Below are 12,978 nucleotides of genomic sequence, written 5' to 3' on the forward strand. Positions count from 1 at the left end.
CTCTCTTGTAGATCTGTCTCTCCTCCTCCATCTGCCAGTCTCACTTTGGCTCCATGTCTTTTTTGCTTTTTTTAAAAAATGTTTTTAATCAACTCCCTTTTTGTGCCGCCTTGTCTATCATCCCTCCGTCTTTTCTCTGTCGCACATTGGTATTTCACTGTGTACCTCAGTGCTCCTCAATAACAAGCTGAGAGCATGTGGCGTTTTTGCAGGTGAGTGCTTTATGATCATCTCCCCTCATTCCTGAGGCTGACCTGCCACCTTGTGGCCACAGAGACAGCATCACTTAAGTTTCCTAAATCAGACTTCGATTTTATGTGAACTAATGCCTAAAAATATTCACTGCTTTTGCCAGTCAAGAATTATTTTCAGGCTACAATCAATAAATGAATTAAAAGCATCTTAGCAAATCATTGCCCAGCACAGAGTGGGGGGTATTTACATATGTATCTATGTGCTATTGGATGATAAAGACCACATTATGAATGTGGTATGTAAGATCCAAAAGAATCATCAAATACAACATTGTGTTATTAGAGTAAGTAAGTGTCTTTTCTCAAAATTGCAAAGTTCTCAAAATATTTTGACTTTATTTTCAAAATAAAGAAGAAAGAAAGACGGCAGTAACACTCAGTCATACACTGAAACACTAAATCATGATAATAAGGGTTGAAGGCTCCACAGTGGAGACACAGTGTCACCGATGAGGCAGTCTCTCTGTCCGGTGTCCACCACTTTGGTCCAGTAGTAAATGTTATGCTTTTATTTTGAAGGCACCACTGACTTACTTCCAGGATTGATCTTTCTCTGATGTCACTGTTTATTTACTTCCCCTTCTCCAAGGTAACCAACCTGTAGACATAGACACAGACTGTACAGAGCTGAATATAGTCCAATAGCTACACAGACAAAGATAGATAGATAGATAGATAGATAGATAGATAGATAGATAGATAGATAGATAGATAGATAGATTTCTAATGATACTGACATCCAATAGTTCTGTGTGCAATTAGTCCTTAACTACTACACATCAACCACAGGTAGGTATGTATGTGTGTATGTGTATGTGTGTGTGTGTGTGTGTGTGTGTGTGTGTGTGTGTGTGTGTGTGTGTGTGTGTGTGTGTGTGTGTGTGTGTGTCACACACACTGGGTTTATAGAGTGTGTTTTCCATCACACTTTGATACAGGATTATACACTGAGTAACCTGTTTAGCCTACTGTACCTTAAAGATACACACTCACATTTAGTAGTGTCCAGAGGTACTCCTCATGACCCCACTACATATTACTGGAATGAACGTCATGTACATATGTGGAATATGTCTACATACAGTATGTACACATTGGCCAGGTTGTCTGTCTGTGTGTGTGTGTGTGTGTGTGTGTGTGTGTGTGTGTGTGTGTGTGTGTGTGTGTGTGTGTGTGTGTGTGTGTCTATTTCCAGTATGTAAAGATGCTGTCGGGTGAGGGAAAGAGTGACATGGAGCGTCTGGGTGTCTTTAAGGAGATGAGCTACATCTCTATAGGAGATAAGTACACTCCACACACCAACCGTAAGTACAGTATATTATTTATCTTCCTGAATAATTCATGATGACGTGAAGTTCTGAAGATTTATTAAACACAGCATATGTATAAAAAATCCACTTCTCACCGCCACCAACCCCAGCTGGCAGTGTCTTCCTCAAGCTCAGGTCCTCTAGCAGAGGTAGAGGTAGCTGTTCATATGACTGAGCTCTTTTGGACAGAGACCTCAGCTGTTGTGCCTGGAATCTGGAGGCTCTCCCCCAGCTTGTGGGTCACAGCCCCCAGTGCTCTGATCACCACTGGCACCACTGTTGCCTTTACTCCCCACGTCTTTTTTAGTTCCTCTTTCAGCCCTTAGTATTTTTCAACCTTCTCATGTTCCTTCTTCCTGATGTTGTTGTCGATGTTGCTACATCCATCATCACTGCCTTCTTCTGTTGTTTGTTAACCAGCACGATGCCAGATTGGTTAGCCATCACCAGTTTGTCAGTCTGGATCTGGAAGTCCTTCAGGATCTTAGCTCGGTCATTCTCAACCACTTTGGGAGGTGTCTTCCATTCTGACCTTGGGACTTCCAGCCCACACTCAGTGTAGATGTTCCTGTACACTGTGCCAGGCCACTTGGTTATGACCTCCAATCTACTCTGTTCCTGCCTGCATCTGACACCCTGATATTATGTGCTGGATTGTTTCAGGAGCATCTTTCCACAGCCTGCACCTGGGGTGCCAAGGCACCACTAGTGGTAAGATATCACTCTGAAACATTGTGCCGGGACCATGTTAACTTGTGGCATCTTCCTTTCAAATCCAGGTCCGTTCAATGAGTCAGCCCACCGAAGCCGGCAGATGCAGGCGGGCATCGCTAAGCAACGATGTGCTCTGCAGAGTGGCTTCTTTGACAAGTCCTTCAAACGGATTTTTGAACGCGAGGCACTGAGTGACCCGCTGAGGCTGGCCAGACAGTATCGCATCCAGCAAACCAAGAAGAACCTGGGGAAGGCCTTCCTGCCTTGTAATGGGATCAAGAAGCCGTGAGAGAACATGCGTGTGCACACATACACACATGCCTTGGTTTACAGGAGGTTTAGGATGAGCGGATGACCCAGCAGACTGCAGTTCATGGACCATGTGAAACCAAAAGTCAATGTTCCATCTGTTCCATATCTAACATACTTCTTCTAACCCAAACCATAATCTTTTCCTAAATCTAGCCAAGTAGTTTTGCCAAACTGTGACTGTTCCACAGCGTTAACTCACGTCATGTACATAACGTAACTGAAGTTTGATTGCCTCAGGCTGATCCTCCTTCATCCTATAGAGAGTGCTGAAAACATCTCATTTTGGGAATCTTTGGGTTGAAACCTATTCTGGCATTTTAGTACGAGAATGTGTTGGAAAGTATACAGTCTAAGATTAAATGTAAAGTATGAGCAGAATCTGTCTAAAACCACGAGTGCACTCACATCTACTCGCTTGGTTGTCATTTCCTGCCATCTAACACTGTCTCGCTGTCTGCCTCCAGCTGCGGCTCAGGGAGTTACTATGGGACCGTGTCAGGACCAGTTGAAGCCATGAGTCCGCTGTCAGTCGCCCGAAAAGCCCATCGCTCACCTGGACGCAACATAGTCACCTCACCTCCCAAGAAAGGCAGTGGTTACAGGTTTATGGCAACAGCTCTTTCTAAAACAGCTCAGCACATTTTAACTGGAACAATTACAGTACTGCAGGGTGTACATGCATCATACACATATCAGAATCAAATAATTGAAGACTTTCTATGAAATGAATTATCTGGCACCTGTTAAGGAAACTTTCCAATGACCAGTGAACTCATAAATCTCAAAGCTTTTCTGGGAAGAATTATTATTATTATAATTATTGCCACTGTCTACTGAGACCACTAGAGATATGGTTTCATTTTTCTATATTTACATCCTTTGAAAAATACTATGACTAGAACATAATAACACAAAAGGACAGTTTATTGTGTGCAGCTGAAGTTAACACTATATTATCTCCTGCAGCTATCCCAATGTGACACTGTCCAGTGTTCAGCTATATGCCTCAGACCCCTACGACAGAGCCAAAGATGTACTACAGGTAATACTTCAAGTAGAATATCTAAATCTCTAGGTCTGGCCATCATTTCATGTCACCAAAGTGCTGAAATAGTTGAGATCTGAAAACACAGCGACATGTGAATGGAAAATACACTAAAGGAACATTTGAGTGTAAGAATGTCACTCAGCTCTGCATATTTGGAAAAGAGGTCAGACACTGCAACGAAACAAGAGTAAGACCATCAGACAAGTCTTTCCCTTTGCAGTACAGTTTTCCAGGAGGGGTCGTCGCAGCATTTCCTGCAGAGTCTCACTGACTCTTACTCCCACACAGCTATATCTTAGTTTTGTTTATACATTACTGATCAGTAACTTGCAAGGCTACAACATTACATTGGCTGCAGTCTGTCTCCTTGAACACATATGACACAGATGACGGGAACATTTAAAAACTGAAAGAGAAGCATTGCAAAATTGCTCAAACCTAACACTAAATACCTTGCTGTGCCCTGTTTTGGTTTGTTTCCAACCTTTTCTGCTGCCTGAATCACCGGCACACGGATTAGGGGTTAAAACGACCTCTTGCAGCCTTGTGAATAGACGTAAAACAGAGCCACATAGTTTGTCTTTGCAAGCAGCTGATTATGCCCCATATGTAAGGTTTAAAAAGGTTAGGGTGTAACCTCTAGTGGCCGTAGTGAGTGTGACAGGAGCAAAGGAGGAGGTCAGGGGACGTAGTAAGAGAGATAAAGTCCTCATATGGAAGAGGTTGTGGAGGGTGGATGGGTCCAGCGCAGGACTTCCACCGAGAAGAGCACTGTTTGTGTCCCGGCAATGCTGACTGATAATTATTAATGTCCATGAGTTACCTTATGTAACATGCTTTGATGTTTATTCTAACCCAAACCATCATCTTTTCATAAACCTAACCAAGTAGTTTTAGTGCCTAAACGTAGCTGAAGAGCCACATGCTTATTATTGTTACCATGGTGACTGCTACTCTACAATGGTCATGTCATTTGTTTTGGGAGTTATTGGAAACAGACTACTGTAGTAAAAGCATGTCTTAACAAAAATAACTTATATAATATAATATATATATATATATATATATATATATATATATATATATATATATATATATATAACTATTTTACTTAGACACCTCTTATTTAACGTTCATTTTAAATGTATGTATGATGCAGAAGGAGGCAGCGATCCATCGCTCCAAGTTAAGAGATGGCCCATTCAAGGTCAACCTTCATCCCAGAGATTATTTCCAAGGCAATCCATACCGCAGTGACAAGCCCCTCCCACCACCATACAAGCCCCTCCCACCTGCACAGAGCGTTGCAGTCCCCTTCAAACCCCCCTCCCCCAGCAAAAAGGTGACTATCTCTCTGTCTGCTCTACCGTGATGATCAGAGGGAAATATCTGACAGCGACATGGAGCAGTGATCTGTTTTACATTCCACTACATTCATTCCTCACAGTTTATGCGAATGTATTGTGTGCTAGATCGGAGGAATGAAAGCCGGGACGTTTGGCACTTATCCCTCACATTCTGCTGATCCGTCCATCAGTCGTCGTTCCAAACCAACCAGTCAAGAGCCAGTCTTCCGTCCTGCTGCTGGTCCTAAGAGCACGCCTGTCAAGAGCATCATCACTGCCAATGTTAACAGGTCTGATCCCTGAGCTTCCCTCCCTCTGTTGTCACATGCAGGGCTTTCAGGTGACCCCAGATCAGCCTTTAGAGGTCATAACGAGTCCTAAGGCCCTGTTTTAAGGAAGCATCCTATTCGGTGGCATTTCGAGGTCGAACATTGGATGGTCAATGAGGTCAGGGTGGATGGTGTCACACTTTGACATGGAAGTCAACTGTTTACAAAACCCTGATAGTCCCAACAGCACCTTAATAAGCTTTCTTTCAAACATTTGTCGGAGTAAAACGATGACAGCATCACCCCAGTTGGTGCACGTCCCCTTCATAAGAGTTGTTAGACGTAGGCTGATTATGAACTCAGTGGGAGCTGTCTGAAAAGCCCTCAGTCTCAGTTTTTGTCACAGTCACAGAAGGGTTTTTGTAATATCTTTGGAAATCACAGACAAGCGTGATAATGACAGATGTTCTCCTGCCTGTTGACATCAGATCAGAAAACGCTTGTGTGTGTCAATGTATAGAGCAGTTTTGTGATTTCATTTAGACGACTCATTGGGTAGGGAATTATCCCAGAAGATATCCTGAAGTTCCAGAAGTCTAACTTCAACTTGCCACTCCAAAGTGTTCTTACTGGGTGTCGTTAATGACGTTTCTGTTTCGTTTGGAGTACGGTGCTCCACCTTGTGTTTGGACTCCCAACTTTTCTTCTCAATTTTTGTATGTGATTTGTGTGTGTGCACATGGCTCTTCCAGTCTAATGCCCTTTAATGGGGCTTGACAGATTGCTAACCTATGGCAATTAGGAACAACTGACAGGACAATGGGATTTATCATTATAAGAACACTTCTGTGAACAATTAGCTGTTCAAGAACATGCCATGAACCCCACATAGACTTTTCTTCGGAATCTTCTAAAGAACAAATATAAGGAAAAAGTGTAGGAAGATATTGATGAATGATGCCCTTGAATGGAACAAAATGCAATTTAATAAAGTGATATTGAAGAGATTACATTAATCCAATCTTTGATTGGCTGACATAGACATTTTCAAGACATTATTAGGCCTTTTGTATGTTAAATGTAATGTCATGTTCCTTTTCAGCTGTACCTTGTCCCTAAGGACAGCTGTATTCTAAGCTTCCAGCTTTCGCAAGACAAAAAGTCAAGATCGGTCAAACACTTTAGATTTTCATGAGTTAAATACACACTGAGTTATTCTCTAACTTATTTTTCTCTTTTCTGTTTCAGGAGTGTGAACTCTACAAACTACAACTCAACCATTCCAACTGTGATGACATTCTGACTACATTACATTACCTTCTTTTTCTGCATCTGCTTCCGTGATGAGCTGTGACGACAGTCCCACACATGAATGCTTTAAAAAGAAACGTGGCCGCTTCAGCCATCTTCGGTGGTTTAATGTGTGAACGTTTGCTTCTTTTCTCCTCCTGTTTACGTGGGAATATCTGTAATGTTGTGGATGAAATAAATCTCTCGTTGAGAGTTACTTTAGTCTTCCATGCTGTAACATAAGGCCTTTAATATTAGAATTTCTGACAGGAAAAATGACCAATGATCAGTACGGCAGAGTGTCTGTGGAACGTATGTCCAACGGAGAACTGGATGATGGATGTTTGGCTGTGTGCTTCACAGTTTACACACAACAGCAACCAGACAGGTCTTTTGACAATATCAAAAACATAAATGCTTCCCCTCATCTCATCTTGTCTTCTCTCTATAGCTATCAAAAGGCAGACTAGTAGAAATACTAATTGCCTCCTACTACTGATACTACTACCGGTAGTAATATCTACTATGGTACTAATACCACTACTGTTACTACACAGTGTGACGACCCCTGCCTAAACTGTTTGTGCTGTGCAAGCTATTGTATCTACCCTTGTTTTTTTCTGAGGTGCCACAATTGATTGCAGCACCTGTCCAGACCGGGACCACCTGTGCTCCGTGCTCCACAGGATGAAAGACGCAGTTTCTCGCGTGGCTCGCTGTCTTTCCCCCGCCCTTCTGTTTCCACACCACTGATATACCGACAAACATACCTCACTCCTGCTCAGTTTAGTTGCTTTTGTTTCAATAAATACTTTGCATTCAATTGAATTCTGTGTCTTTTCCCATGTTTGTCATGCTCTATGGGCCAAGTCATCACAATGAATGAATATAAAATAATGTTTGAATGGATATTCTTATTTTTTGACAGAGTTTATTGTGGTACCACATTCAAACACTTTTTGGTTTGGGTTGGAATCAGCCAATTAATACATTGAATTGTTTAACGATCTCCTAAGTTCAAAACAGTGTATAAAGACACGTTTTCCTGCGTTCCTATCTGAAGCCAGTTTCTAAAAGAAGTCTGTCTTGCTTCATCACAAACACTGTTTACCACTAGTTAACCATAGCAGGTCAGCTATCCATAAAGATCCAAAACATCCAAAATGTCAACCCAGAGAGCGACGTACATCTATTTTCTGATGTTTTATATCATTATAATGTTCATTTCCCTCATCTTTTTACCCCACTTCACAAATGTGCAATACTTTCTAATATCTCCCCGTTCTTTTTTAATATTCCCTCTATGTATATTATATTGTTTCTATTTTTATACTTCCTCTGTCTTAGTTGTACATATTTTTTATATCTCCTCGTGTCTGCTGTGACACTGTAAATTTCCCTGTCGTGGGACCAATAAAGAAATATCTTATCTAATCTTATCTATCTACAGCTGAGCCATCAGTTGAAATTGCACTACAGCCTTTAGCCAATCATCAGAAAGCCATCTGGATTATTTTAGTGTGAGTGGAATTCATTTTTGAAAGAAACTCATGGTGAGTTCAACTAATATCAAATATATGAAATATAATGTTTCTTAATAATTTAAATAATAGCACTTTTCCTTGTACTGAATGTTGAATGTGGTTTCAAATGTAGCATGTGCCCATTTATCTGAGGCAAAGGAGCAGATCTTCATTAGTTCTGTAGGCTGTTTTCTTGTTCGGGGGCAGTAAAGGTGCATTACCTCAATAGACGATCTTTGGGAGAGCTTCCCTTCCCATGATGCACTGCGATACTTTGCCTTTTATAAATGAACGTGTGACTTCCGTTCTTCCTCTCGGTCCGCAAGAACCATGTGCTGTAGGAGGCCACGAGACTCTCCGGTAGAAGTGGTGAGTATTTCAGCCTCTGGTGAGAACTGTTGGCGGAACAACGCTAAGAATTCTGTTATTGGCGGAAATAATGGCGCCAGAGCGGGACCCATTCAGCGGGAAGCTTTGTGACGCTGCTGGAAGGAATGGTGGTCTGTGTGAACTCTGTTCAGTGGACTGGATGTAAGAGAGCAACGTGGTGCGTTCACGTTCTGCATTGAAAAGTATCAAGCGTCCTCGGTTGTTGGCCGTTTATTTCTTTCAATGCAAGAGAAAAATGCACCATCAGTATATAGAGCACTTATGGTTATTCATTAAAATGCAATAGAATAGTTCCACTTTATACATGATGACGATATATTAATTTTTTTTTTTTTTCTTTTTGAAAAGCATCGAGGTTTGGGAGAATGGATTGTCCCCTTGCCTATGAGCTTTCCCTCCAGTTGTGGCTGTGGGAGATATGGAGAAACCTCAGCTTCCTGAGAGGCACCTTTATCACCTTTGAAGCTACTTGGTAAGTCTATGAATGAGTAAACTGCAGTCACTGAACTCACCAGTGCTGCAGATGCACCAGTTTCTGTTTCTTGACTGGTTGTAACTGTTGCAGGCCTAACCCTAACCCTTCTTCAGCACTAATGTGACTCTGATGTTTCCTTCAGAAATGCTGTCCCCTGAACAATCTTCAGCTCAGAGCAGCAGCTCTAGGATAGCCAGCACCCGGCCCTGCCTTCTGGGACTAAAGGTAAATGCAGATTAACAGTAGTGGGTCTTTCCCAGGCTCTAATAATTTGGGAGCGACCATGTGGTGGTCATGTGTGTGTCTCCCCCCCCACCAGCGCTCAGTCAGCTGGCCAGGCTTTGTGTGTGCCTGGCTCAGTGTTACAGTGCTGGTAGAGGAAGTCTCTGTACTTTGTCTCAGCTGTGCAGGTTTTGTTTTAGAGTCTGTTGCTGCTGAGCTGTTGCAGAGCGTGGCCCAACGAGAGTGGCCTGTCCTGATCCAACAGCAGGGCAGGCCTAGTATAGGGCCACACATTAATAAATTGGTCCAAGGCAAATGCCTTCAAAATAAGTTTTCCATGAATTGACCTAGAGGCCTGTATTTGGTCTACACACCATTGATTGTGCCAGGCATAATCAAACATGTTTGTACGTTAACAGAATTTGAACAAATAATGCAGTTGCTTGTTAGAAGTCTTCCAATGGTCCAGTTTTAAACTAACCCAGCCGGTACTTTACATTAGACTAGGCAAAACCTAGCTGCATGCACTCACTCCATGGGACTCCCTTCCATTTGACAGGTTGGCTCAAAGTGGAATCAAATTGCTTTTAGATCCCAGACATGGTAACGAACACAAAAGTAAACTTGTGACCTGAAGTCTTTTCCTTGATTGTGTTGCAGGTGGGGGCCCTGGGCTGCTCAGTGTGGAGCTGACTGAGGGTGAGCACGGCACCAGTACTTTCTATATAATCACTTGTGTTACATGCTGTGATGAAATTATAACACATCATGCTGACACACCATGATGAACTTCAAACCCTGAGCATAAAAAAAAAAAAGATGGTTGACCGTGATCAGTGGGGTTCCTCTATGACTGACTGACTGTTTCTCTACAGGAGCCTGTGCAGCAGGGGGCCTGCAGGGGGCAGCAGACGCATGCAAAGAACTTGGTGTGAGGTCGCTGGGAGACTGGGGCCCAGGTGTGTATCAGTCTGTTACCATGGATACAGGAGCGATGCAGCATTGTGTAAACCCAATCTTGTACTGCCGTGGCAGAGGCCCCCCCCTCTGCTGTGGAATCTTTGGTATTGGGAGAGAAACGTCAGGACTTTGGCACAGGTTTAAGTAACTGCCATTTACCAGAACCTGACTGAAGACTTGAAACATGCTTTGTGAGATCTGTTACGGTAAAGTAACGAAGGGATGAATGGTCTGACACTTGTGCTTCGTTTCTAGTGTTGAGTGGAATCCTGCCCGGCTGATCTGGATGTGTGACGTCTCTGGGATGTGACACCCCCCTCCCTCCCTCCCCATTGTCTCTGCCATGTCTGCTCAACCTGGTTCACGATGTAAACTTGTTGTACACGTTTTGTTGGATGATGTCCTGAAGCCGTCAACTACATGTAGCAGCTACAGGAACTCTAAACTCTGGTCTATGAAGTGTAATCGTAAGAGTGTGAATAAAGTTTTACAGCTTACCACTACGGTCTGACTCAGGAAGTCATTGAAGTCGGGTCATGTTTGTCCTGCTCGGTTTATGTTGAGGACTCACTCCTGCTGCTATACATGCACTGAAAGTTGTGCCATATTTTGTCATGTCTCCTACTTTGGTCACACTCAGGGAGCCATCTTCAGATGACCCAGATTCTTTAGCCCAAGTGTTTAAAATCGCTTCCGGAGGTCCAACCTCCTCCCTGGTACCCATCGGGCCTCATGCACCAGTGAACCATGCCGATGTCTCTATAAGGCTCGAGGTTCAGTTTGTGCCACAACTGAAGTAAAAGGCAGATTTCCAAAATACCTATTCTGTGCAGTTATGGAAAACTATAATGAAAGAAACATGGGGCTTTGCTTTAGAGAACTTGATTAAAAGTCTGTCACTGAACTTAAATTGGGTTTGTTGGAATCCCAGCGGTGACCGTCAGCCCTCATCTCCAAATGATTTGGAGGTGGAGGCCAGGAGGATGTGCAGATCTCCCAGGATGATCGGTCCGCATCCTGTCCCAGACGATCACTCGAGGGATCCCACTTCTGTTGTGCAAAAAGCTAATAACAGACTGGGAGCACCATAGTCTTTAATTCTTGTACAAGAGCGAACAGTTCAGAGACGGTGGCCTGTTTAGAAGTCAGCTGCAGAGTTTCATAGGATATTTCTATGCTTGGGGTGAACCATCATACGTACATCAGAACAGCTCATCTTGTGATTGGGGTTGGAATGAGGAGGAACATGTAATTACATACAGTTGGAACTCTATCACATGAAGGCACAGTCAGCATATACAGCAATTTCCCATTCCAGTCGCATCCTCTGTATTGTGTCGTGTTCTGCACTGGTTGTTTAGCTTCTGGTTGCTTTTCATCTCTTTTTAATTGTTTTACACCTCTAATATGACACTTTAGGCTCCATCCAGTAATACATCCCTGTTTGAACCCTACATGGAGGCATCTGCATTAATTATTTCTGACTCTTTGGTTTTTAATTTGTCACATGTGTGATCCACTTCAGACAGATGGATCATCTGTGTCAGTATTTCCAGAGGGTGGCTCTGCCTTTCTATGCCTAAACATAAACCCAGGGTAGAGGGGTTCAGTGAGGTGTAGAGGAGGACTAGTGTGTCAGAGATGACTCCGTAGCAGGACTGAGTGCCTGCATGCCGGTCCAGATACACTGCAACTTTCTTTGGGAGAAAGCAGGTTTGGATATAGATGGTTTGTCCTTAGTCATTGTGCCAGGCAGACAAAAGATCATCAGACACAAACGGAGACCAGGACCTGTCATTCCCCTTCCTACTGCTGTAGGTCACTCCTACAGAAAGCCACCCCTCCCTCTCAACCTCCCAGTAGCAGTGACCAGTCAAACCATGATCTCACACTCCCCCTAACAACACGTCAGGGTGTTCAGGATAAGGCAGCTCCTCTCTCACTACTACTGCTTCTCTTTGTGTTTGCTGTGAGTTCACGGGCATCTGATGGACAGAACAAATCACTACAGCGCCGTTACTGATTGTATGAGCTGTGAAGAAAATATCTGTTTGGGATGTAAACTATGACCTGAAGAGGCACTTCAGTCATCACTAATCACCAAGCTTGAAATTCTGTTTTGTGCCCTGCTAATGTCAAGTGGAAGCTAAAACCACGATGATGCGTTCAGCTGTTTAAATCTTTTGGATCTTTGGTTCATTTGGATGTATTTGGTTCTGTAGGTGTATCCTGCCCCCCTGTAAGGTAACACTTGTTGGATGGTCTAACAGGTCTGAAACCACCTGCTCTAGACTTTTCTGATTCTTCACACAACTGCTGTTGTCACTCTGTGTGTACACTGAGGCGTAACAGTGTGACTGTCACACCCCCCTTGACGACCTCTAATATTAGCCATTGTCCAGTTTGCTTCAAAAACAGGTTGTTTAGTATCTAAATTCATGTAACCTGCACCATTCCTTCTTTATTTGATCACCTCTGCTGCAAAACGGTTGCAGCGTGATCCTTTGGGACAACTGCACCTGATCACAGTAGGTCCACTAAAAGTGCTTGTTTGATCCACTGACAGGCTCAATTCAATTCAATTCAATTCAATTCAATTCAATTCAATTTATTTTGTATAGATTCAAGATTCAAAGATTCAAAGCGTTTATTGTCAAGTGTACAGTGCAGAAACGGGTTTCCCTGTACAATGAAAATCTTACTTTGCCATCCACATTGAATGCCAAAGAGTAAAAAAAGAAGAGGATAGAATAAAATATAAAAACATATAAATATAAACTACTATTGCTAAATAAACTGCTATTGCTTAACATATAAATATATTTACAAAATGTGCAACTTAACATAAAGTACAGTCAATGTGCA

General features: G+C 42.8%; 1 protein-coding gene, 1 long non-coding RNA gene and 1 other non-coding gene across 3 annotated transcripts; all 3 read left to right on the forward strand.

Moving 5' to 3' along the window:
- Window positions 1–1,458: 1,458 nt before the first annotated feature.
- Window positions 1,459–6,619, forward strand: cfap96 (cilia and flagella associated protein 96). The gene is made up of 7 exons (XM_070837338.1): window positions 1,459–1,558; window positions 2,344–2,563; window positions 3,055–3,192; window positions 3,557–3,632; window positions 4,798–4,980; window positions 5,111–5,274; window positions 6,502–6,619. The coding sequence occupies exons 1-7, from the start codon at window positions 1,459–1,461 to the stop codon at window positions 6,554–6,556; spliced, it is 936 nt and encodes a 311-aa protein (XP_070693439.1). The 3' UTR covers window positions 6,557–6,619.
- Window positions 6,620–8,387: 1,768 nt separating this feature from the next.
- Window positions 8,388–10,616, forward strand: LOC139207501 (uncharacterized). The gene is made up of 6 exons (XR_011585043.1): window positions 8,388–8,435; window positions 8,805–8,928; window positions 9,074–9,156; window positions 9,814–9,852; window positions 10,029–10,112; window positions 10,369–10,616. It is a non-coding gene; the product is annotated as an uncharacterized lncRNA (long non-coding RNA).
- Window positions 9,246–9,448, forward strand: LOC139207827 (small nucleolar RNA SNORA74). The gene has a single exon (XR_011585125.1). It is a non-coding gene; the product is annotated as a small nucleolar RNA SNORA74 (small nucleolar RNA).
- Window positions 10,617–12,978: the final 2,362 nt, after the last annotated feature.

Source organism: Pempheris klunzingeri, chromosome 9 (assembly GCF_042242105.1).
Source record: "Pempheris klunzingeri isolate RE-2024b chromosome 9, fPemKlu1.hap1, whole genome shotgun sequence".
Lineage (NCBI taxonomy): Eukaryota > Metazoa > Chordata > Actinopteri > Acropomatiformes > Pempheridae > Pempheris > Pempheris klunzingeri.